The sequence below is a fragment of the Nerophis ophidion genome, linkage group LG04, assembly GCF_033978795.1.
Source record: "Nerophis ophidion isolate RoL-2023_Sa linkage group LG04, RoL_Noph_v1.0, whole genome shotgun sequence".
NCBI lineage: Eukaryota > Metazoa > Chordata > Actinopteri > Syngnathiformes > Syngnathidae > Nerophis > Nerophis ophidion.
In genome coordinates, this window is record NC_084614.1 from 28,602,717 (window position 1) to 28,629,780 (window position 27,064).

The 27,064-nt window shown below is 41.2% G+C and overlaps 1 protein-coding gene across 2 annotated transcripts in view; it reads right to left on the minus strand.

Moving 5' to 3' along the window:
• Positions 1–9,963: 9,963 nt before the first annotated feature.
• LOC133551264 (vascular endothelial zinc finger 1-like) overlaps positions 9,964–27,064 on the minus strand; it is a 53,285-nt gene continuing 36,184 nt past the window's right edge. The window contains exons 2-6 of one of the 2 annotated variants that reach the window (XM_061897781.1): positions 23,373–24,121; positions 16,279–16,348; positions 16,003–16,165; positions 13,518–13,611; positions 9,964–12,243 (exon numbers count right to left, since the gene is read on the minus strand). In XM_061897781.1, coding sequence (XP_061753765.1) covers positions 11,760–12,243; positions 13,518–13,611; positions 16,003–16,165; positions 16,279–16,348; positions 23,373–24,121 — 1,560 coding nt within the window. In that variant the 3' untranslated portion in view covers positions 9,964–11,759. The remainder of the gene's footprint in view (positions 12,244–13,517; positions 13,612–16,002; positions 16,166–16,278; positions 16,349–23,372; positions 24,122–27,064) is intronic. The other variant, XM_061897782.1, reaches the window with a different exon arrangement.

Sequence of the window (27,064 nt, forward strand, 5' to 3'; positions counted from 1 at the left end):
TCGGCCCGGGGCGTTGAGGCAGGCAACACAGGGGCGAATTAGACGTATTCATGGGGATGTGCACACGTATCCCATTGTTCCAGTAGAAATTTGGCATCGGGGACAAAAGCATAGTGTGAAGGTTGCTGTAAGTGTGCACCTTACGCCTCCCATAATATTAGGGACAAATTGGCCGGGGTTTCCACTTCTTGTGACGCAATGTGTGGGGAGGCGTTCACGGACCGTAGGAAAAGGGAGTATCCGCGCGGTTCTCAGTGGCGAGGCGGGGCCTTCCGCCACTGCCGAGCGGGAACCGGCGGGGGCTTCGCGGGACGCCCCCCCCCCCCCGCCCCCCTATTGGCATCCTACGGAGGATTTTCCCCTCGAGCAGTTGCGAGACGAAACTTTACGCGCGGCCTTGGACCAAGTCGACTATATTGACGGTCAGCTAATGCGCCCGGGAGCGGCGCGGGTATTCCCGCATTTCTCCATTATGAGATAGGCTGTATAGAGTGACCCGTGACACTCAGACGGGAGAAGAGATCACCCAGTTGCTGGTGCCGAAACGCCACCGGGAATAGTTTTCCAGGCGGCGCATGTGAACCTAATGGCTGGACATGCGGGTTACGACAAAAGAGTCAATCGGGTAATGGCCCGGTTATATTGCCGGGCATTCGGGCAGACGTGCGCCGCTGGTGCGCCGCCTGCCCGGAATGCCAACTGTTAAATCCAGCGGCCGTCCCGAAGGCGCCCTTGCCCCCATTACCACTTATAGAGGTCCCATTCGAAAGAATAGGCATGGACCTCATCGGGCCATTGCACCCGAGCTCACGGGGATATTGCTTTGTGTTAGTCCTAGTGGATTACGCAACGCGCTATCCCGAAGCAGTGCCTCTACACTCCATCTCCGCAAGGAGCGTAGCGCAAGCGCTGTTTCAAATTATTTCCCGGGTCGGGATCCCGAAAGAGATCCTGACCGACCAAGGCACGTCCTTCATGTCACGCACAGTCAAGGAACTATTCGGATTACTGGGTATCAAAGCGATCCGCACCAGCGTGTATCACCCCCAAACAGATGGGCTGGTGGAACGCTTGAACAAAACGCTAAAAACCATGATCCGTAAGTTCAAGCACAAGGACAGACAAAATTGGGACAAATGGCTGGATCCCCTCATGTTTGCGATGCGAGAGGTACCCCAGTCCTCCCTAGGTTTTACACCATTCGAGTTGTTGTACGGCAGTAAGCCGCGTGGAGTGCTGGACATAATTAAGGAAAGCTGGGAGGAAGGTCCGAGCTCCAGTAAAACTGAAGTCCAGTACGTTATGGACTTGAGAGCAAAACTACACACTTTGGGGCACTTATCACGGGAGAATTTGCTCCAAGCCCAAGAACGCCAAAAACGCACGTACAACCAGGGAACCCAGCTGCGAAAATTTGCACCGGGAGAAAAAGTCCTTTTGTTACTTCCCAGTTCCAGCTCTAAATTACTTGCGCGATGGCAAGGACCCTTTGAGGTCACACGGCAAGTGGGGGATGTGGACTATGAAGTTCGGCGCTCGGACCGGGGCGGAGACACCCAAATTTACCACCTCAATCTGCTGAAAGCATGGAAGGAGGCGGAGCCTGTTTCCATGGTGACGGTAGTAAGAGAGGAGGAGGAGTTGGGGCCAGAGGTCCCGCGCTCTGCCCCTTCCCCTCCCCTCCCCTGTGATGATCACCTCACGCTCAGACAGAAAGCGGATGTTGCAGCGCTGCAACAGTGCTTTTCTGATGTGTTCTCCGCGCGGCCCGGCCGCACGAACCTCATCCAACATCACATCGAGACCAGCCCGGGGGTTACGGTGCGGACTCGACCATACAGACTTCCCGAGCACAAGCGCAAAGTAGTTCGGGAAGAATTAAAGACCATGCTGGAACTGGGGGTGATAGAAGAATCCCACAGCGTGTGGTGTAGCCCAATCGTTCTGGTGGGAAAGAAGGATGGCTCCGTACGCTTCTGTGGGGATTACCGCAAGGTGAATGAGGTGTCACGTTTTGACGCGTACCCAATGCCCCGGGTCGACGAGCTCCTGGATCGGCTAGTCACTGCTCGCTTTTTCACCACACTGGATTTAACCAAGGGCTACTGGCAGATTCCCTTATCACCAGAGTCCAAGGAAAAAACGGCCTTCTCCACTCCGGAAGGTTTATTCCAGTTCGTGACACTGCCGTTTGGTTTGTTCGGTGCCCCCGCCACGTTCCAGCGTCTCATGGACCGGGTGCTGCGCCCCCACGCGGCATACGCGGCCGCACATTTGGATGACGTCATCATCCAAAGCAGCGGCTGGGAACAGCACATGCAGTGGGTGGGGGCTGTGCTCGAGTCCCTGAGGCGGGCGGGGCTCACCGCCAACGGTTGGCCGGAGAGAGGTACAGTACCTGGGGTACCACTTAGATAAAACAGCTGCGATTGCGGCCTGTCCACCCCCCAAGACAAAAAGGGAGGTGAGGCAGTTTTTGGGCCTGGCGGGATATTACCGCCGCTTTATTCCTCGGTTCGCGGACTTAACCAGCCCACTAACTGACCTCACCCGAAAGGGTGCCCCAGAGCTGGTCCAGTGGACGGAGCAGTGCCAGCGGGCGTTCGAGCAGGTAAAGACGGCACTCTGCGAGAAACCGGTACTGTGTATGCCTGACTTCACCATCCCCTTTTGTCTGCAGGCGGACGCATTGGGCAGGGGTCTGGGGGCGGTGCTGTCCCAGCGGGTGGAGGGTGTCGACCGCCCCATTCTGTACATCAGTAGGAAACTCTCAGACCGGGAGGCGAGGTACAGTACGGTAGAGAGGGAGTGCCTCGCCATCCGATGGGCGGTCGGGGCCCTCCGTTACTACCTGCTGGGGCGCGCCTTCAGTCTCTGTTCGGACCACAAACCGCTCCAATGGCTCCACCGGATGAAGGATGCAAACGCACGGATCACCCGATGGTACCTCGCATTACAGCCATACAACTTCCGGGTGGTCCACAGGCCGGGCGCGCGGATGGTTGTGGCAGACTTCCTCTCTCGCCCTCCTATATATATATATATATATATATATATATATATATATATATATATATATATATACATAAATATAATTTCAAGACCCCATGCAGCACTTCTTTGGACTTCCAGGGGTCACGCACCCCTTGTTGAAAAACTTTGATTTTGACCTTAGTGGGTGTGTGTGTGTATTGTAGTAATGGGTCGTTCCTGAACAGTGTGGCTTTTTGGCATGAACAGTTCTCTCTTTTTTTGTGATAAGTACCGAGTACAAGGACGACACACAGCAGACATTCTGGGTCCCATGACAAAAAAGGCCACAAACTATGTATTTTTTTTATCAGCCTGACCTAAGCCTCGATAATTATCTTTGTTATTAACAGATCCTTTCATATCAGTTGATATGTAAGTAGTGTGAATTTAAGTATTAAATAAGATCAACAGTAAGAATATTAATACAGTGTTAATATTTTAGATAAGTTTCAGCACCCCCTGCGACCTCGAAAGGGACAAGCGGTAGAAAATAGATGGATGGACATTTGAGTGGGACCCGTGCCCCTCTGTAGTGGAAAAGTCGGGCTCCGAGGTCAAGAAGGTTAAGAAGCGCTGCTGCAGTATGTCATGTACATTTTGTTGTGTTATGTAGATGTTGCTTTGTTTCACTGTAAATAGTTAGAACTGTAACAAGAATACTAACAATCTAATTGAGATGGGCTTTGTACAAACCCTGTTTCCATATGAGTTGGGAAATTGTGTTAGATGTAAATATAAACGGAATACAAAGATTTCCAAATCCTTTTCAAACCATATTTAATTGAATATTGAATGCACTACAAAGAAAGATATTTAATGTTCAAACTCATAAACTTAAATTTTTTTTTTGCAAATAATAATTAACTTAGAATTTCATGGCTGCAACAAGTGCCAAAGTAGTTGGGAAAGGGCATGTTCACCACTGTGTTACATCACCTTTTCTTTTAACAACACTCAATAAACGTTTGGGAACTGAGGAAACTAATTGTTGAAGCTTTGAAAGTGGAATTCTTTCCCATTCTTGTTTTATGTAGAGCTTCAGTCGTTCAACAGTCCGGAGTCTCCGCTGTCGTATTTTAAGCTTCATAATGCGCCACACATTTTCGATGGGAGACAGGTCTTGACTGCAGGGGGGCCAGGAAAGTACCCGCACACTTTTTTTTACAAAGCCACGCTGTTGTAAAACGTGCTGAATATGGCTTGGCATTGTCTTGCTGAAATAAGCAGGGGCGTCTATGAAAAAGACGGCATATATTGTTCCAAAACCTGTATGTACCTTTCAGAATTAATGGTGACTTCACAGATGTGTAAGTTACCTAGGCCTTTGGCACTAATCCACCCCCATACCATCACAGATGCTGGCTTCTGAACTTTGCGTCGATAACTGTCTGGATGGTTCGCTTCCCCTTTGGTCCGGATGTCACGATGTCGAATATTTCCAAAAACAATTTGAAATGTGGACTCGTCACACCCCAGAACACTTTTCCACTTTGCATCAGTCCATCTTAGATAATCTCGGGTCCAGAGAAGCCGACGGCGTTTCTGGATTTTGTTGATGAATGGCTTTCGCTTTGCATAGTAGAGCTTTAACTTGCACTTACAGATGTAGCGACAAACTGTATTTAGTGACAGTGGTTTTCTGAAATGTTCCTGAGCCCATGTGGTGATATCCTTTAGAGATTGATGTCTGTTTTTGATACAGTGCCGTCTGAGGCATCGAAGGTCACGGGCATTCAATGTTTGTTTACGGCCATGCCGCTTACGTGGAGTGATGTCTCCAGATTCTCTGAACCTTTTGATGATATTATGGACCCTAGATGTTGAAATCCCTAAATTTCTTGCAATTGCACTTTGAGAAATCTTGTTCTTAAACTGTTTGACTATTTGCTCACGCAGTTGTGGACAAAGGAGTGTACCTCGCCCCATCCTTTCTTGTGAAAGCCTGAGCCTTTTTTGGGAAGCTGTTTTTATACCCAATCATGGCACCCACCTGTTCCCAATTAGCCTGCACACCGGTGGGATGTTCCAAATTAGTGTTTGATGAGCATTCCTAAACGTTATCAGTACTTATTGCCAACTTTCCCAACTTCTTCGTCACGTGTTGCTGGCATCAAATTCTAAAGTTAATGATTATTTGAAAAAAAAAAAAATGTTTATCAGTTTGAACATCAAATATGTTGTCTTTGTAGCATATTCAACTGAATATGGGTTGAAAAGGATTTGCAAATCATTGTATTCTGTTTATATTTACATCCAACACAATTTCCCAACTCATATGGAAACGGGGTTTGTAGTTAGATTTTTTCAGTGATCTATTCCATGTTGCGCACATCCATAATCCCATATATATAATCTTTGGCGATCATTTTTTTTATTTTTACATTACACATTAACATTAAACACATTTTGTTCATAAATCCATTCAGATAGAAGAGACAAACAAACAAACCAGAATTTAATTTGATGCATGTTTTGTGCTTTTTTGGATATAAGAGAGGTTTCTTGGCAAATTGTCATGCTTTAAGTTGCAAGCAAACATCTTAATAACAGGCATATACAGCAATAGCTGGTGTAGCGAATGTTACAGTGAACCTCCGCCTCAAGCATCTATGGCAGGGGTTGGCAACCTTTACCAGTCAAAGAACCATTTTGACCCGTTTTACAAAATAAAGAAAACAATGAGAGCCACAAAACTCTTTGGAAAATTCAAATGAAATAACACTGCATACAGTTTTTTTTTACACTGTGCTATGTATAAACCAGGGGTCTCATACACGCGGCCCGCATCTTAATATGAAAATTTAATGATTGTGGGGTCTGCGAGTTTTATCTAAATGCCGCTTGACAGCATCACATTTGCCAACCCTCCAAAATATTCCGAAAGGCTACCCAATGTCAGATCAACCATCTGCGAATGTTTGCAGGATTTCCCTCGATTAACAATAATAATGGCATCTTCTGAAGGTGCTGCCTTTATCGCCCTCTACAACACGTTTAATCAGCTTGCCAGCCTAGTCACATGTCGAATGAGACTTCTGCAGACACACACCAACGACTGCAAGGCATACTTGTTCAACAGCCATGCAGGTCACACTGAGGGTTGTGATATAAACAACTTTAACATTCTTACTAATATTCGCCACATTGTGAACCCACACCAAATAAGAATGACAAACACATTTTGGGAGAACATCAGCACTGTAACACAACATAAACACAAAAGAACAAATACCCAGAATCCCATGCATCCCACTCTTCCAGGCTACATTATACACCCCGCTAGCACCAAATCCTCCCACCCTACGTGCGTCGGTTGAGGTGGACAGGGTTGGAGGGGGCGGGGTTTGCTGCTGGCGGGGGTGTATAATGTAGCCCGGAATAGTAGGGATGCATGGGATTCTGGGTATTTGTTCTTTTGTGTTTATGTTGGGTTACAGTGCTGATGTTCTCCCAAAATGTGTTTGTCATTCTTGTTTGGTGTGGGTTCACAGTGTGGCGCATATTAGTAAGAGTTTTAAAGTTGTTTGTATTACAACCCTCAATGTAACCTGTATGGCTGTTGAATAAGTATGTGTTGCAGGCACTTTCGTGTGTTAACAGAGGCTTAATATAAAAAGTGACCAGTCCACACGCAGATCGCGTGATGTAAAAGCGGGCTTGACGACATGTTGTAGAGGAGGTTAAAGGAATTGCCATCACTGCACACCCTCAGTGTTGAAGTCCAGGTGAAAATTGGAGAATGTTATCCCCGGGTGATTTCTGAGTGAGGAACTAAAATCCGGAAACCTCACGGAATAATCGTTGGGGTCAGCAATTTAGATGCTGAGCCACATCAGAGTGATCACAGAGCCACACGCTGCTCCGGAGCCGTGGGTTGCCGACCCCTGATCTATGGCCTCACTCTCTAGCGTTAGCTTTTAGCTATAGATGGACGTAAATGTGTTTTCCAACAATGGGAAATAAGAAAATGAGTGTGAAGGACAGTGTTGAAAAGAAGAAGATAATAGTCATTGATAAATAATCAAACACAACATGTCGCCAACTTGGCGAAACAAGCCGCTGCTGCTAGTATGCACCATACTGAAGCAGGAAAAAGTCTAACACAGATTTTAAAATAATATCCAAAAGTCGGACATGTATAAATGAAAGAATGAAGAAGCTGCTGATGGTGTGTTTGACTGAAAAGCAGCTGGAAGGAGATACTGTATAAATCCACTCTCCTTCGTACAACTACTGTAGTCGTATGTACTACATTCTTTTGTATTAATTTTGTACAATTTCATCGTTTTAAAGCATACTTTTCTCATAAAGATTGTGTTGTTTTAGACTCTAAAATTTACAGTGCCCGCCCTGAGATCGGTAGGTTGTGAGTTCAAACCCCAGCTGAGTCATACCAAAGACCATTAAAATGGGAGCCATTACCTCCCTGCTCGGCACTCAGCATCAAAGGTTGGAATTGGGGGTTAAATCATCAAAAATGATTCCCGGGCGCGGCCACCGCTGCTGCCCACTGCTCCCCTCACCTCCTAGGGGATGAGGGTGATGGGTCAAATGCAGAGGATAATCTTACCACACCTAGTGTGTGCGCGATTATCAGTGGTATAAACCCCGTTTCCGTATGAGTTGGGAAATTGTGTTAAGATGTAAATATAAATGGAATACAATGATTTGCAAATCCTTTTCAACCCATATTCAGTTGAATATGCTACAAAGACAACATATTTGATGTTCAAACTGATAAACATTTTTTTTTTTTTGCAAATAATCATTAACTTTAGAATTTCATGCCAGCAACACGTGACAAAGGAGTTGGGAAAGGTGGCAATAAATACTGATAAAGTTGAGGAATGCTCATCAAACACTTATTTGTAACATCCCACAGGTGTGCAGGCTAATTGGGAACAGGTGTGTGCCATGATTGGGTATAAAAACAGCTTCCATGAAATGCTAAGTTATTCACAAACAGGGATGGGGCGAGGGTCACCACTTTGTGAGCAATTTGTCGAACAGTTTTACAACAACATTTCTCAACGAGCTATTGCAAGGAATTTAGGGATTTTACCATCTACGGTCCGTAAAATCATCAAAAGGTTTAGAGAATTTAGAGAAATCACTGAACGTAAGCGATGATATACAGACCTTTGATCCGTCAGGCGGTACTGCATCAAAACCCGACAGTGTGTAAAGGATATCACCACATAGGCTCAGGAACACTTCATAAAACCACTGTCAGTAACTACAGTTGGCCACTACATCTGTAAGTGCAAATTAAAACTCTACTATGCACAGTGAAAGCCATTTATCAACAACACCGAGGAACACCGCTCTAAGATCTAAGATGGACTGATGCAAAGTGGAAAAGTGTTTTGTGGTCTGATGAGTCCACATTTCAAATTATATTTGGAAACTGTGGACATGGTGTCCTCCGGAACAAAGAGGAAAATAACCAACCGGATTGTTATGGACGCAAAGTTTATATTTACATTTAACACAATTTCCCAACTCATATGGAAACGGGGTTTGTACTTTAGTTTTGTGAGGGCGTGTACCAGTTAAATTGATTTCAAACAATTCCAATGGGAGGTGTCCGATTTGAAATACGAATGTTTTGAATTGGGAGCTCTATCGCTAAACCAGTTAAGCACATAAGTTGAGGTACCACTGTATTTTGTGAAATTACAGTGAAATACAGTTTTATGTACATAAAACACACAGAGACACATGCTCCTTGCACAACCTTGACGGGGCAAATTATCAGCAAAGCACTCACATACAATAAGACATATTCACCATTACTTATCATTGACGGAGCAGGAAGGGGCTAGGAAAAATGTCAGTAAAATTCCACGCGAAGCACTCTATCATTCATTATTTGACACGTGATACACGCAAAACGGACTCCACGCACAGTGCATGTTTTGCCTGTAGGGAGGGGCCGGCGCTGGAAACAAGCTGTACACTGACTACTCTAGAGTGTAACCACATTCATGTCAATATTGTCCCTTATGTGTACCGTAATAGATATGTTTACTGATAGGAAGGATATACCCTGTTGCTGGTTAGAAATGAACAATTTCGCCGTTTAACATTGCTAAATAGTCATGTTGCTTCACAGGAAGGAAGGAGTATGTGCTTATCTTTCACACGACAGTGCACGTGTCAAGTCGCCTGTTGGACAATTTCATCATGTGACTGAATGGCGGTTATTTTTTTCATTAGGAATCCATGTTCCTATTATGAGCAACTCGAAAAAGCAAACGAAACAAAAATAAACCTCACCTTGTTTGTTCTGCTTCATCTTTCCTTTCTCCTCTGAATTCCTTGATAATTAGACTGACATAAATCTACTGCATATTGTGTGTGAATAAGGCAATGCTCATATAGGCACTAACCGGCTTGAGAGTCCCTCAGCTGAAGAACACATTATCCTGTCCTTGTCCAAAAGCCTTCTTAAGCTGTTTAAAGGGTTGTGCTATCAGGCGTAGCAGAGAACTAACACCTTCAGACTAAAGGAGATTGATGACAATCCTGCAGAGGATTTCCCATCAAGCTAACTTGCAGCAATCTTGTGTTCCTTGACCAATTTATAGTTGTACACATTCACTAGAAGACATTTTTTCAACTACGTGCAGCTCTGAGATAATTGATGTCAACAAAATGCAATCAATGCAGGGCCTCATGTTTAACAATTATGATCAAAAGTCGCCATCTGCTGGACAATTGTATACTGCACGTTTGGAAGACCGCTGCTGCTAATAACTAGTTGCTTATTAGTTTGAGTACTTTGTGCAATATTCCTTGTTTGGTCCTACAAAATAAAAAGGAAGCAGACCACTTTATATCTATGTGCCTGGCAACAAAATGTGTCGTTTGCTCAGCAGTATTTTAAGAATACACACGTGATGGTTTTCTTTTATTCAGACAACCCAAATAAAAGGCACATAACATTGCGCAATGTTCATGTAATCATTGGACACTTTTTTTTTTTTTTTTTGAAATGCAGGAATGTTTGATCTTTCCGCTAACCAGAAAGCTTGTTTCTAGTATATACAAAATTACCATTGTTAATGTTCTAATACAAAATGTTTTATTATAAAAAGTGTTATTTTATCTTCCACATCTATCTTCACTACTGTATCCTCAGACCTAAAATAGTGTTGTACAAAGATATACATTCAAAAGTTTTCACAAAAAAGGTCAGGGAGTTTTCAATTTGCTTTAAAAATACAGAGTGTTCAATTCGACAGTTTATCACATTAATTGCTCAAATTTGGCAAATAAGCTATTTATAGTGTATCTACGTCATAAAGTAAAAAAAATACACTATTTTGTTAAAAACAAAAAAGTCATGCATATTGCATTTTGTTCAGTGTAAACTGAAAGTCTCAAATAGTTTCACCACTGTCGAGACAAGGCATTCTTGAAAAATATGTCTTAACAGCTATAGTGTTTGGGCTCATGCAAGGTCAGTCTCAATTTTGGAAATCTTTGCTGCCTGACACTGATGTTTTTCTTTTAAAAAAATATCAAATGTACAGTAGGTATGCCATAAAACAGCAAATAATCATCTCAATGGACGGTTATGCTTTAAAAACTATCATCGTCCCTGATGGAAATAGGGCAGTGTGTACCAAAAGTCTTCTTCATGCAACATCTCCTAATAACGATAAACTATTAAGGGCTGGAAAAATATCTGCCCAGTTCAACATTTCATTCATCAATTTGAGATGCTGAAAAAAAAAAACGCAGCTTGAAATGTGGACTATGGCAAACAAAAAATAGAACCTGCTTGCGGTCTAAGATATTCCAGTGCGAACAATATCACTAACAACAACAAAAAAAAACATGTTAACATAAGCCACTCATTTGTGCACCTCAAATAAAAATAAATGGATTTTTCGTGGAAGGCTATAGAGAAGAATCTCCAAATGGAAGTAAACACTGGTGATTGTTACACCAATGACATTTTTTGTTCTGACAAAAACAATTCCTACGGTACCAAATGCTTTTCCAAAAGTAATACAAACGAAGCAATCCCAGAATGACCATGTGTAGTATATATTCCTCCGGAGACTTCCTGAGTGAGGCTTTTTGGGGAATTAGGATATAAAGTAAACAAAAGAGATTTAGATAGGAGTGAGACGTCAACTAATACTGCTGCTCTTCACCTGTGTAAAACATGTGTTCAGTGCAAGACTCCATCCACTCCGACTACATTGGGGGAAACCATTAAAAGCTACCATAGAACATATTAACAAGCCTTCATGAGCCGAAAACAAATAAAAAAATACAAACATTTCATATTCGAGAGAACAAAAAAGGTAAAAACCTAAAACATGAAAATACATTACTATGTCAAATGTACATGTTAGCTGTACCTCAAAAGTATAGTAACTATCCGAGAAGCAGATGGAAGCTGCTGTCCTTTTTTACTATGCTCATTTCCTACATTAAATATGGATTAGCAGGCTATAGTAAACAACGTAAGAGAGCAATCTATGGATGATGTTTCAGTTCATCCACCTGGTCTCACCTGTTAGGATCAAAACAACCGCTTCACCTCATCTGGCCTGTCATGGCACACATCACAGTTTCAGCACTTCAAACAACTATGCTAAGTCCTAAACTTGTCCTCATTTAAGGTCAGTCCTACTTGGTTTCTACTCAAGTGTTGCGCCTCTACAGTCATGTAAAATTTGACTCGAGAGCGGCCCCTGGCTGCACACCTACTGGACAACAGCATCCATGCTCACTTGATGTACAGGGGAAAAAGGTTCAGTAGGGTATGAAAAAAAAAGAGCTGGGCTGAGTTTCGCTTTGTGGTTAAATGCTCCTTTTGCTTTTACCAATGCGGGGAAGACGGCAGGACTTGGGACAGGAAAGGCATGCTGTCTACTGGTCTCATGGCAATATTGAGCGGGCCGGCAATATTCATTGCCATGGGGGTGGTTATTGCGACCGAGTGGGCGATATTCATGGGCGCAGAGGAGGGAATATTGACTGAGGCGATGTTGACGGGCCCGGTGATGGTGACCGGGTGCTGGAGGCTGACCGGTGACGTGATGTTGACTGTGTTGGTGCTGATGTTCATCTGCGCGGCTATGGTGACGGCGTGGTGGTTGTTGGCATTGCCGCGGTTCATCGCCGAGGAGATGGGAGCTGAAATGGTCACGGGTGTAGCGGATGCCGAGTTGCAGACCTCGTTGCCGTCTGGAGAGGAAGAAGGAAGAGTCGTTTAATATTTGCTTTGCTACAGACCAACAGTGTATGGGTTGAGCAATCAAGAATTCTAACAAAATCGAAGAAACTGCAACTCTAAAGTGATACAAATGTCATTGCAAGATGGTCAGAACGCAACTGGACGTGTTAAATACATTGCATAGAAAAAAACTTAAAGGATATTATAAACGGCCTCCACATGACACAAATGATAAGCAGCCCTACTAGAATTACACATTCCTCCCAAACTTCGGTGGATTTGGTATTTACTAATAAACCTGATCACATAAAAAAGACTTGTAATTTAGTAACAGGCTGATCAGACCATAACATCACACTGATAACATGGAAGTTGTCAAGATTAAGGTATCAGAGCCAAAAAGGTACGCAAAAGTGCTTGCCCTATATCTCTACAAAAGACCAATGCTTCCTAGAGAGCGAACTTAAAACTGTCCCATTGGATAAGCTCCGAACAGGCCTGTGATGACCTAATGACAAAAATCAAAGAGATTATCTGTAAATACACTAAAACAAAACCCAGAAAGAAAAGTGCTAAAATAAAAATACCTTGGATTAATGAAACAATTTGGACTCTAATTAAAAATCGGAACTCAGCTCTCAAAAAGCGATTAAAACAGGTCTAAATACGAATCGTAAGATTTTTACGTTTGAGGAACAAAGTTACAACGTTGCTGCATAAGGCTAGGGCTGACTTTCACTTAGAATTAATCAATGCTGCAAAAGGGAGCATTAGACAGTTATGGAAAAGTACTGTCAAACTCACTAGAAGACAGCAGACAAGAAACGACACTATAACATTAAATTTTGATGACATTACTGTCTCAGACAGTCTGGACATAAGTAGTAAATTTAATGAACATGTCATCCAGTCTGTACAAACTCTGAATAAAAACTTCCCTCAAAATCAGTGCAAATAATTGCCATTTATTCAGGATGGACTAAGTTTAGAATTAATAAATGAAATAAAAGTAAACAAAATCCTCTCCACATTATCAAGCTCACGATCTAGAAATATATACAATTCGGAAACTTTCTTCCTAAAACGTGTATAGTCTTACTGCTCCTATAACAACATTGATAAATCAATCAATAACAGAAAACACTTTCCCTACCACATTGAAAACTGTCACTATCATCCCAATCCATAAAGCAGGAAATAAAGAAGACATCAACAACTACAGACCAATTAGCCTTCTCCCGGTTAAATCTAAAGCAATTGAAAAAGTGACCGTTGAGCAACTCACAGAACATCTGGACTATGAAGACCTCCTACATCCCTTGCAGTTTGGGTTTCGGCTTCGGGCAAGTCACTCGACCGAAACTGCATGTTGCCTTCTACTAGAAACAATAAAACAAAACCTTGACAATGGAGGTGTAGTTGGAGCAATATTCTTAGACCTCCGCAAGGCATTCGATACAGTCAGTCACCCCACGTTGCTTACAAAATTAACAACTTTTAAACACACACTTCTGGTTGAATTTTTGACCACTCCTCTTGACAAAATTGGTGCAGTTCAGCTAAATTTGTTGGTTTTCTGACATGGACCTGTTTCTTCAGCATTGTCCACATGTTTAAGTCAGGACTTTAAGAAGGTCATTCTAAAACCTTAATTCTAGACTATTTTAGCCATTCCTTTACCACTTTTGACATATGTTTGGCGTGATTGTCCTGTTGGAACACCCAACTGCGGATTTTAGGTTGAGGTAATTCTCCTTTTCATTGTTCCATTTACTCTCTTTATGGCACCAGTTCCATTGGCAGCAAAACAGGCCCAGAGCATAACACTACCACCACCATGCTTGACAGTAGGGATGGTGTTTTTTAGTTTTTGTTTCATCAGACAACACATGGACAAAGGAAAGACCTTGTGGGGGAAAGTTCCATGGTCAGTTGAAACACAAATTGAGCTGTTTGGCCACAATACCCTGCAATATGTTTTGAGGAGAGAAGGTGACGCCCTTAATCTAAGGAACACCACACCTTCTGTTAAGCATGCTGGTGGTAGTATTGTGCTCTGGGCCTGTTTGCTGCCAATGGAACCGGTACTTTACAGAGAGTAAATGGGACAATGAAAAAGGAGGATTACCTTTAAATTTTTCAGGACAAACTAAAATCATTAGCCCGAGGTTGGGTCTTGAGCGCAGTTGGGTGTTCCAACAGGACAATCACCCCAAACACACGTCAAAAGTGGTAAAGGAATGGAAAAATCAGGCTAGAATTAAGGTTTTAGAATGGCTTTCCAAAGCCCTGACTTAAATGTGTGGACAATGCTGAAGAAACAAGTCCATGTCAGAAAACCAACAAATTTAGCTGAACTGCACCAACTTTGTCAAGAGGAGTGGTCAGAATTTCAACCAGAAGCTTGTCAGAAGCTTGTGAATGGCTACCAAAAAAAAAGCGCCTTAATGCAGTGAAACTTGCCAAGGGACATGCAACCAAATATTAACATTGCTGTATGTATACTTTTAACCCCTGCAGATTTGGTCACATTTTCAATGGACCCGTAATAAATTCATAAAAGAAACAAACTTTATGAATGTATTTTGTGACCAACAAGTATGTGCTCCAATCACTATCACAAAAAAATAAGAGTTGTACAAATTATTGGAAACTCAAGACAACCATGACATTATGTTTTTTACAAGTGTTTGTAAACTTTTGACCACGACTGTATCTGTCTTTGAGCTTAATGTCTCTGTGCATTGTCCCTTCAAATAAAGACTAAACTCTAGAAGCCTGTTTTGCAGTACTTATTCCCAATGCCATCACCAAAAGTCAAGGGTGAAAAATGTGATGTGAGAATAGAACCAAAAATGTAACTTTGCAAAGTGGGAAAGTAGTACATACAGAAGAGTGAGCTCTGCTTTAAAGCGGGGCGAACCCACCTTTCTAATAGTGATAAATAAAGTAACAATGTTTTACACTTATTTGACAGATACCTAGTTAATAAGTGATAGCTAAATGTCATCTATCTCCTTCGACAAAAATACATGGGAGATTAACTGCATTCCATTATAAATTACAGTGGTATCTCAGTTTAAAGGCCTACTGAAATGAGATTTTCTTATTTAAACGGGGATAGCAGGTCCATTCTATGTGTCACACTTGATCATTTTGCAATATTGCCATATTTTTGCTGAAAGGATTTAGTAGAGAACATCGATGATAAAGTTCGCAACTTTTGGTCGCTAATAAAAAAGCCTTGCCTGTACCGGAAGTAGCAGACGATATGCGCGTGATGTCACGGGTTGTGGAGCTCCTCACATCCGCACATTGTTTACAATCATGGCCACATGCAGCGAGAGCGATTCGGACCGAGAAAGCGACGATTTCCCCATTAATTTGAGCGAGGATGAAAGATTTGTGGAGGAGGAAAGTGAGAGTGAAGGACTAGAAAAAAAAAATACAAATAATACAAAAATAGTGCTGGCAAGACGAAGTGGATGACATGCATTGAATTAAATAAATACATTATTTAAAAAAATGACAGTGTGTGTAGCCAACTTGGCAGAGCAATTTGAGTGCTATCACTGCTAGTCTGCACCATTCTGAAGCAAAATAAGTCAAACTTCAGCCAAGGATGATAAAACAATATCTAAATGTCATACATTTATCTATGAAAATATTGAGAGGCTGCTGATGGTGTGTTGGAAGATGGAAGGAGATACCGCTGAAGACCACTCTCTAAGGTAAAAGTTGTACATTATTACACACCACAAATACAGTACCTTTGTTACAAGAGTTAAAGTTGGTTTGTCCATGAGTCTTCAGATGGCTGGTGATGTAGGCAGCACTTAGCATCTTCCCACAGATGCTGCAGGTCACCTTGCCCTCGTGTCTGATCATGTGAGAACGCAGTCGGTCTTTGGTGGCAAAAGCAGAGGTACAAGCCTGCAGGGACACACACAAACGCACACGCACACACGGAAAAGGTTAAGCGAGTGTAATCACAATATTGAAAATGAGGTCGTCTGTCAGGTGGACAAAGGTATATGGGCTCTTACCGTCACTTGACATTTGAACGGCCGTTCAGAAGAATGAACATGCTTTACGTGGCAACTCAAGTGGTCTGGTCTGCATAAAGAACAAATAAGAATTATTTTCAAAATGGGTTTATCACTGGTCAAGAGGCAGGTCATTGAGATTCAGCAAATACACATGCTCTAAAATGTTAAGGCTAACTGCACCTGCACACATATTTAAAAACTATACATTTCCCCGACTGCGTTGGTAAAAATATGTCCATTTAGAAGAATATAATTTTTTTTACATCGCTGTCAACATAAAAATGCATTTACCGGCTGTCCTGTTTATTTTTCACAAAGCCTGAAAAAGCTAAGCTGACTTGGCCATGCATTCTAACCCCTCTGGTTATCAATATATGGAAGTATTAGATGTACAAAGATGTGCATATTATTTTTTAAAACAGTACACATATAATTAAACAAATTCAAGAAAGCACTATTATTTTTATGTTTTTTTATCACACCTCAAATGTTAAGGCACATGCACACTTGTCTACAATGAAGGGGGGGAGTCATATTTATCCCAAGGTGCTATTGAGGTCTAAAAACATGAGATAGTTTTGCTCATATCTTACACTGCTCGGGGTCTTCCAAAAGCTTAGTTTTTAAGAAAAACATACTACATTTACATGTGGATGAAAGGTCAAAAACAAATTAAAAATGTGTTTTTAAAATATCAACATTTGTGTGGACCAAGCCTAAGGAGCAAGGACAGAAACAGATTGTTACACTTGATTTTTTTTGTATTTTAATTTTTACTTAATAATGTTCTCACTAAAATTGCCCACATACTGATGTGGTGTGCTTGCATGATAATGAGGGGCTCTGCCCATTACTTAAAAGTTGAGTCAGTGGCAGTTGATTCTCCATAATCAATCATGCGTGATTTAGTTTGGCCTACTTTCAAGAAGCACCACACTGAGATGGTAAAGCATTATATTGTACACTTGTTTACTCTCAGTAAAGTGGCAGTTGACAGACACAATTGAAAGCTTAATTTTTTTTCTTCCATAAACATATCAAGAATAATAATGTTGTGCGAGATTAGATAGCGGCTTTCTGTTAATGTCCCATGCTAAATTTGCACAGCATATCTCTCAAGATCAGGGGCGTCAAACTCAAATACAGAGTGGGCCAAAATTTAAAACTGAACGAAGCCGGGGCCGAGGTTGAACAAATGAATCCTTTAATAGGGACCCAAACATGTTTTGCATTGAATATTGACCAAGCAAGGCTTATATAACTTTATAGTGACATGCAAAATCGAGTTTTAAATAATAATATTTAAAAAATATCAATGGCATATCAAAAAAAATAACAATACAAATTGAATGCCTCTTTTCGGCGGCGGGTTTGAGTTGGGGCGGGGTTTGGTGGTAGCGGGGGTGCATATTGTAGCGTCCCGGAAGAGTTAGTGATGCAAGGGGTTCTGGGTATTTGTTCGGTTGTGTTTATGTTGTGTTACGGTGCAGATGTTCTCCCAAAACGTGTTTGTCTTTCTTGTTTGCTGTGGGTTCACAGTGTGGCGTATATTTGTAACAATGTTAAAGTTGTTTATACGGCCACCCTCAGTGTGACCTGTATGGCTGTTGACCAAGTATGCCTTGCATACACTTGTGTGTGTGTGTGTGTGTGTGTATGAGCCGCATATATTATGTGAGTGGGCCGGCACGCTGTTTGTATGGAGGAAAAGCGGACGTGGCGACATGTAGAGAACGCCAAAGGCAGTGCTCTTACGACACGCCCCCAATATTATTGTCCGGGTGGAAATCGGGAGGAATTCGAGAGGGGCACTGAACTTCGGGAGTCTCCCGGGAAAATCGGGAGGGTATGAATATTAGTGGTGAATGCGGTGTTACAGCGGCGGGCCAGCTCTAATGTTAATTTGATATTGCCTCAAGGTCCAAATGAAGTTACACGGCGGGCCACATTTGGCCCGCAGGCCAGAGTTTGACACCCATGCACAAGATGAAGAGGAAAATGGAGGCCACAAAGTTAGTTAAACTTCATTAATACTGCAGCGCAGTTGGAAAGTTGTATGTCGAAGAAAAACAAAGCATATTTATTACTGAATGACCTTCAAGAAAAAATTGTGCTTTTGTCAATGAACACTTAAAAAATGTTGTTCGAAATAAAAACCTGAAGGTGATTAGCATTATTGTCTTATGGCTTTCTTGTCTTATTCTAAACTGAGTTTGTGTATGAACACTTTGGAATGTTGTGCTGTCATGCATATATATAAACCCACGAAAGACGGTGGGTTTATATGTCTGTCCATTATTTAATTAAAGTGATGTTCCATTTTCTGTTCATTGCCTGCAGACTTTTAACAGTGAATCCCCTGTGTTCATAAAACTCAGTTTAGCGTGGATCCACCACTGACAGCTGGATATTTCTGGTGACGCTGAGAGCTGCATCATGTTAGCGGGGAGACTAAAGGGCGACCGTGTTGGCTCCCGCTTCCAAACCGGAAAGATCCATTCGTCTGGAATTTGCTTGATTGCTTATACATACAAATGAGGAGTCATGTGGAAGCTTTCAGTGGTGCTAGGAAGCAGATATTTCTGCCACATTCAGCGAGACGGATACAAGTGAGTCTAGACAGTGCATGGCAACAGATCGAACTAAGTGGTAGTGACTCAGTGGCCTTTTCTCCACTGCCCATTTTGGCTTTCCAGAATGCAGATGAATGCCTTGCCCACGTCACTGGGCTGGAAGCATGCCTGAAGCAAGTGGATCACATAGCAGAGTGTTACTGTAACCGTGTAACACAGGCTAACGCCATGGTATGATCAATATTCCTTTCTACTAGAAGAACCGTGACTCTGTGAAGAGACTCGGGCTGTCTCCATGGTCAGAGGGCGGCCATAGCACATCCATCCTGTAAAACACTGATCCTATGCAATAGAAAACCTTACTCTCAAAAATGTTTGTGAAATGTTTGTCTGGTAATTACAAAACTTGTAATCTCCTGGCAAATTCCAAGTGATCCAGATGTTAATATTAACCCAGGATGCTTTATGATTGGGGCGGCATAGCTCGGTTGGTAGAGCGGCCGTGCCAGCAACTTGAGGGATGCAGGTTCGATTCCCGCTTCCGCCATCCTAGTCACTGCCGTTGTGTCCTTGGGCAAGACACTTTACCCACCTGCTCCCAGTGCCACCCACACTGGTTTAAATGTAACTTAGGTATTGGGTTTCACTATGTAAAGCGCTTTGAGTCATTAGAGAAAAGCGCTATATAAATATAATTCACTTCACAATTAACTTGATTAGAAAAAAAAGCTTTGATTTATATTGTCAGGTTTCCAATAATTGTTTAATGAGTGTAAACTAATAAAAATGTATAAAATGCCCGAAAGGAGCCCAAAGCTTTAAATACACAGACATTGTTTTTTCACATGGCAGCTCCAATAGAGCGCACATGAGGGCAGTATTGTGTGAGTGATTTGTATGTCAGCGAACAGCGTAGGGTTTCTACTATTATTAATAAACACACAAGTCCAGCTGGGATAGGCTGCAGCACCCCCATGACCCCAAGAGGGAAAAGTGGTAGAAAATGGATGGATGTTAAAAGCGCAATTTCAATGTTGATGATAGACCTGGGCGATATAGCGATTTTATGAATAAATTCCATTTTTTTGTGGCAGACAATATAGAAAATAAAAAACACTTGATGTTTTTTCTCCTCTGCTTTGACATACTTTTTGCCCCAAGAGCTATCATAGCTTCCACTCTTCTCCTTATTTCCTTAGCAGCGATCCACACACCTGGCAAAACATGACTTATTCCAACACTAACAAGAGCGAGACGTTTGTTCCAAAGAAAAGAAAAGTGTTGTCAGTAGTTGTTTAGATTTGCAGCAACAGGCATGGAGCAAATTATTGCACACTGAAAAATAGGGTGCAGTACAACACACTAATTCCAGCATCTAAAACAGAAGCAACCAACTAACTACGGAAAATACAACTCTTTATGAGCCGGACAAGGCCGCAACAACAAACAAAATGACATTGTTGCTAAAAAGCATCTTACTGTGGTGGAATCATTTACACTAGGTATGTATGATGGTTAGGGATGAAGTTCAGTAAGAATTTATTGAGTTCGAGCCCATTATCAAATCCTCTTATCGAACCGATTCCTTATCGAATCTCTTATCGAAGCCAGATGGGTTGTTGTGTGTGCACTGGGTTCCAAAAGCCATAGATGTTATATAACTGGGCTGTTTATATGGAGGAAAAGCTGACGTGACGGAGGACAGCATGCGGCCGTTATAGGGTGAAGGTTTCAGGTGAGAGAGGACGCTAAATGCACGCTCCTGGTGAGCATATAGTGCTGATATGTGCGTTGTAAAAAAAAAAAAAAAAAAAAAAAAAAAAAAAAAAAAAGCGACAAACACATCATCAACATGGACGAGGTGCCGTTCACTTTCGACATCCCGGTGAAGCACAGTGGAGAAGAAAGGGACCAGCACGGTAGAGAATCGATACACACAACGGGGCAAGAGAAGTCAGGTTTTTACTGTTGTGCAAGCTTGCCATGCTAATGGTCAACGAGACTGACTTTGCAAGTGAGGAGAGGGAATCTGGTGTGTTTGATGGAGAACTTGCCCAGCTGTTCATTTCGGACACAAAAGATGAGGACTTTGATAAATTTGTGGAGGAAGATTGATCAAAAAATAATGTGAGTACATTGATAAATACTTCAATAAAGTACAACTGAACTCAGCTTTGCTCCTGCTGCCTTTTTAAAACAGCGTCCATGCATTCTAGCATATGTTTTAGGTTAGCTTATGTTTAACCATAACTGCGCCCACAAATAGGCTGCGCCTTATTCATGCGTTAAATACAGAAATAGCACTCGTAACTGACACAGCGCCTTTTAATATGGTGCGTCCTAAGGTCGCAAAAATACGGTATAGTGGCTTCGATAACGGGAACCGGTTCTCAAAAAGGGATTCCAATCCATGGAATCGGTCCTTTTCTTATCGAACAATTGGGAGAACCGGTTTCGAACATCATCCCTAATGATGATACCTTGTATGATAAGAAAGAAGCCCAATTAAAAATATTCACTAGAGCAGTCACTCTGCACATCACCATTGTGGCGCATGCACAATGAAAAAGCCTGTGATTATCTACTTACTGAGACTCTCAACAGTTTAGTTGGTTATTTATTTGCACACAATGTATTGTACATTCTAAAATATAAGATGCTACTTTTTCCCCTACACTTTGAACCCTGTGGCCTGTAAGACAGTGTGGTTAATTTATAGATTTTTCACCCTAAAATAGTCAATAATCAGAAAAAAAGCGGTATGATACTCCATTTTTATTTAGATAAGTATTTTATCCCAGACAGAAGTTTTAAGTCCTCAATTAGTTAGTCTCAAGGTTGGAGATTATTTGTTATGCATGGAATGTGCAATGCTATCTTTTTTTTAACAGAAGTAATTTCTTCAAGACAGAAGTATTGCTTTCCAGAGGAAGCTCTTAATTGGATTAAAAAAATATTCCATAAAAAGTACAATTTATATCTGGTTTAAAAAGAACATTATACAAGTTCGAATTTTGCTGAGAGTAAGTGTTGTGATGCAGTGTATACACTGTCATTTCACACTACTAGTTTTTAATCATATAAAAGAAAACTTGTTTTAAATGATCTGTCATTTGTATTCATTGGTTTCTCTAAAAAATAGGGGAACAAAACGGGAAAAAAAGAAAATCAAATCGTTGGTAAAAAAAAAAAGATCGAAGACTCTATTTTTCGGCTATACAGTATTGCCCGGGTTTTATTGTTGATTTGCATTTAATAGAAAAAAAACAATGGCATTATGGCAAGCAGAACAATCTTTGGTTCTACTTTTTGTCCCCTGTATATGTATTGAGGCTATAATATGTGTTTTAGGCCTGGGCAATATATTGATAAATTTAAGGTTTTTGGTTGCAGACCAATTAAAAAAAAAAAAAAATACAATTTCTCCTCATCATGTGGCATACGTTTTGCCCCCATGAGCTTTCGTCACCCTCGCCCGACACCTTAATTCCTTAGCCAAGATTCAAAATGTGGCTAATAAACGCTAACAGTGAAATGTTTGTGCCAAAGTGTTGGCAGTACTTTGGATTGCAGCTTTAGGTGTGTAACAAATGACTGCACGGTGTAAAGTTTATATAAAAAAGCGGCAGGATGAACTTATTTCAGCAACTGAAACCAAAGCCTCCAGCCGAATGTGGGATATGCAACCGAACAAGACCGCAACAACAACAAAAACTCAGATTAAAACACATCTTACTCTGATTAAATAATTCACGCCAGGTAACCATGTATGCAAAGAATGATCACTAAAGCAGTCTCTCTGCACACCATCAAGATGTGTGAATGAAAAAGCCTGCCTTTATCCACTTACTAAAACTATTAGCTAATCTTCTCAAAGTTTTATTTGATTATTCATTTGCATACAGTGTATAATACTACATTTTTATTTAACTAAGTATTTTATTTAGGATAGAAATGTTAAGTTTTCACATGATTAATCTCAATGTTTGAGATGATTATTTATTTACATTTTTGTTAACAGAAGTATTTAATGCACGGAAGTATTGCTTACAAATTAAACTCTTAATTTAGTTCTTTGAAAATGATTCCATAAAAAGTACAAATTCACATCTTGTTTAAAAAAAACAACATTATTGAAATAAGAATTTGCCCCGAGTAGCATGCAGTGTATGCAGTGTCATTTCAATCTACTAGTTTTGATCAAAGAAAAACACGTTTTGAATATCGTCATATCGCCAAAGGCCTTGTGTGTTTTATTCGATTAATTGAACAAATTGATCAATTACTAGGTGCAGCCCTACTAGGATGTAAAAGCTTTAAACATTTACTGTCAGAACCAACTTTGCTATTGTTTCTTTCTGAAACTTCTCAAGCTCTGGGCAACTTGCATCTTTTTGGAAACATATACAATGCTATTATGCTTTCCTCATTTTGCTCTGATAAGTTGAATACTGTAAAATAACACATTGACCAAAAGTGCAGACAATAGTGCTGAAGATTGGAATAATGTAGTCTTACCTGGAAAAACCTTTCCCACAAACGGAGCACACATAGGGTTTAATAATGCCACCATCATGAGAGCGAACATGGTAGGTCATCCGGTCCTTCCTTTTGAACCGTTGATGGCAGATGGGGCACTCGAAGGGCTTTTCATCCGAATGGGAGAGCTTGTGGCGATTCAGGTGGTAAACATCACGGAAGGCCTTGCCACACATCTCACACCCATGGTTCTTCTTGACAGGTTTGGCAGGTTTCTTGGGGAGAGTCTGATGTTGCATGTTGCCCATTAGAGACGATGTCATGATGCTTGCGCCTGACGAGACAGATGTAGTCGCTGTGGAAAGGATCCCTGCTGCTGTAGAGATGTAGGAGGGATTCCCATTGTTGTCTCGCGTCATCGTGGAGATCATTGGGACCATGGTAGGGGCCGTCTGAGCAGTCTTCTTTGGCCGTGACACCATTTTGATACCTGTGTGGCTGGACTCATGGCGTCGTAGGTGGTAGCTGTCACGGAAAGCCTTGTTGCAGTACCCACAAACAAACGGCGTTTTGCCTTTGTGTTCCTTCTTTATCCCATGCAGTGGCCGTACACCCCCTCCACTGGCCACATTGTCTTTAAGGAGATCTGCAGCATTGGTTGGGGCTTTGTGTTCTAGTTGGATGGGCAGGATAGGCTTTTGGTCGATTGGTTCAGTCCCTGCATTAAGAAGAGGCAATAGGCTGTTTTGGGCCACCTGGTGCTGGTGGTGCAGGGCTTCATTGGCCTGCTGTTGGAAAAAAAAACAAAGAACAATATATATTTTAGAGGCCGAAATGCTCAATGGTAGTTAAAGTTAATGTTAAGTGACCAGTCTTTAAGTGTTATCAAATACTGCAATCCAAGCCAAATATCAGAATAAGCAGTCAGATAGATAGAGATAAAATGCAGTGCAATTGAAGCCTACTTACTAAAAATGGTTTCATGTTGGCCAAATAGGAATGGTTTACAGTTTAATGAATCTACAGTAGTACCTCAATTTACGCGTAATTTAAGATATGAGCTGTCTCTCTGTTTTGTGTTTTGCATTAGGTTGTGAGCATTTTTCAAGTTATTAATTTGTAATTGCAGGGTTTCCCCTATATATATCTAATTGTGGCTCGGCGCCATGGCTATATACCACACAAAGACTTGACATACCTCGCTTTGAGTTGGTATCACATATTAGTTTCACATTTAAAGTTGAATTGCTGCCATTAATAACAGTTTGCATATCATTTTTTTCAATCCAAAGAGGTTCATTAGGTCTTCAAAAAATTATGAAATGTGTTATTCTTAAGCCCTGTGATAAGGTGGCGACTTGTCCAGGGTGTACCGCGCCTACCGCCCGAATGCAGCTGAGATAGGCTCCAGCGACCCCCCGCGACTCCAAAAGGAAGAAGCGGTAGAAAATGGATGGATGTAATTCTTAAAATGAGATCTGCGCGTTTACTTCTATACCTAACGATTTCGACTGCAACTGTTGTTGGAGAAGGCAACAGTTGCAGCCGAAACCGTCATGTACGGAAGTAAACACAGAGGTCTGGCTAAAAGAATAACAGATTGCATTATTTTTCTTAGTTTACCCTTAACATTCATTAGGAGCTATCCAATACATTAAAAACAATCCAACTCTAGGAGGTGGATGGTAGCATCCTGCTATTCTACATTCATTACACGCAAAATGTTAACGACACAGACAAAGTGTGTGACAGAATGTTGATTTTGGAAGTGGAATGGTCTTTAATGTAGCCAACACATGTAGCACGACACCAAATACTAAATAATTCAAATAATGGTTTAAAAAAAGGATCCAATTATGACCCTGCCGATTCACCCTTTGACTGAAGCAAGGCATTCTAAGCAGAAATCTGCATAGCTTGCTGCCAAAAAGGCTCTAGGGAGCAGACCATTATTTTTGTGATCGAACAACTACACAATTGCAGGTCAGTAAAGGATGAAAGCACATACATAAAAAAAATATACATTATAACAATATGGAATGTGAAACAGAAAGTCATTGACCTACAAATTATTGCCGATAAGCTACAGTATATTATTACCATAATTCTTTTCAGACCAAATTAACCACTGATGTAATAATAATAATAATAATAATAATAGATTAGATTAGATTAGATAGTACTTTATTTAGGAGTCAGGAGAGTTCCTTCAGGAAAATGAAAATTTTCAGCACAATCCCATTCAAGTTTAGACAAACATTACAGGGAGACAGAACAGGATCGCTGACGGGTCTGCCGGCTTCCAGCGCCCCTTACAAAAAAGATGAGATAAAGGTAAACAAAGGGGGGGGGGGGGGGGAGAAAAAAATAGAAGATTAAAATAAAATTTAAAAAAATCGGTCTTTGCCTGGGCCCTGGAGAGGAGGTGCAGACTGAGGCCAAGGGAAAAAACCAAATAAATAAAAAAAATAAAAAAACAACTCATAACCATGGTACACATCCCTTTTCCATGTGTGTAAGAGGGAAACATCATAATAATACATGTATGTTTTCAAAGGCAATAAGGTTGTATTTATTTGTCTTTTCACATTGTATTCGAAATGTCAACTTTTAAATCTCCAAGTTGAATAAAACAAAAATAACATAATATACTTTGTTTGCAAAATGTTTCACTTAAATAAAATTCCCAACCAAAAGCAATACAATATGTTAAGAAGGGGGTTGGAGATTGTAAAATATAAACAACCAAAACAATACATAAAATGGCTAAAATGACTCACTGGTGATGGTGGCAGAGAAGTTGACTGTGGGAAAATTAGTGAGCATCACGGATGATGCCAGTCACCCTCTGCATACCGTTATCATAGCTAGGGGAGCCTGTTCAGTGCTAGACTGCTGCATCCCAAGGGGGGGGGGGGGACTAGGATGACAGGAGATGCAAAACAATAACATATACCCCCATAATTTATTATTTACTTTTTAAATTATATTCCAACTCTGTACACTGCTGCTGGAATTTTTTTTTTCCTTAGGGAACTCTTCTGAAGGAATCAAGAAAGTACTATCTATCTATCTATCTAAATAAAGTATTGACAGAGCTGCACTTCAATATTGAACATGTAGTAGGGCTGGGTGATATGGACAAAAAAGTATATCTCGATATAGTTTTGCTTAAACTTGATATTCAATATATATATTGATATATTTTTCGGCGAAAATATACATATAAATATATTTATTTTTGAGCGATATTCAATGAAATTGAAGTAAATTACAACTGTGCTATAAACAGCCAGTGACCATTTTTTAACCCAATTAGCCAAGATGGGTATTTGCAGCACAGGAAAAAAAAACTGTTTAAGTAGCACATTATATAACATAAAATAGAAATATATTATTTCAACGTAAAATTAATAACATAGCTGCGCAAATAATACACATGCATCAAACTCAGATAAAAAACACATTTGCAGATGGACACTTTTTAATTCCCAGTCGACAGTGTGATGGACTGTCACACACGTACAGTTCTGAGGTCTTACTAGAAGTGGTCCACGCAAAGTCAGTGACTTTACTTAATTGTGCGGCTATGATATTCCTCACTTCCTCGTACATTTCGCTTGAATATTCTCTTTTCTCCTCTCTGACTCTCGTCGTCATTCGGGATGTCTGTTGCGATTTCCCTTCCTGGTTCCATGACCTTGTCATCCGTCTATCTTGCCTCGGATTGG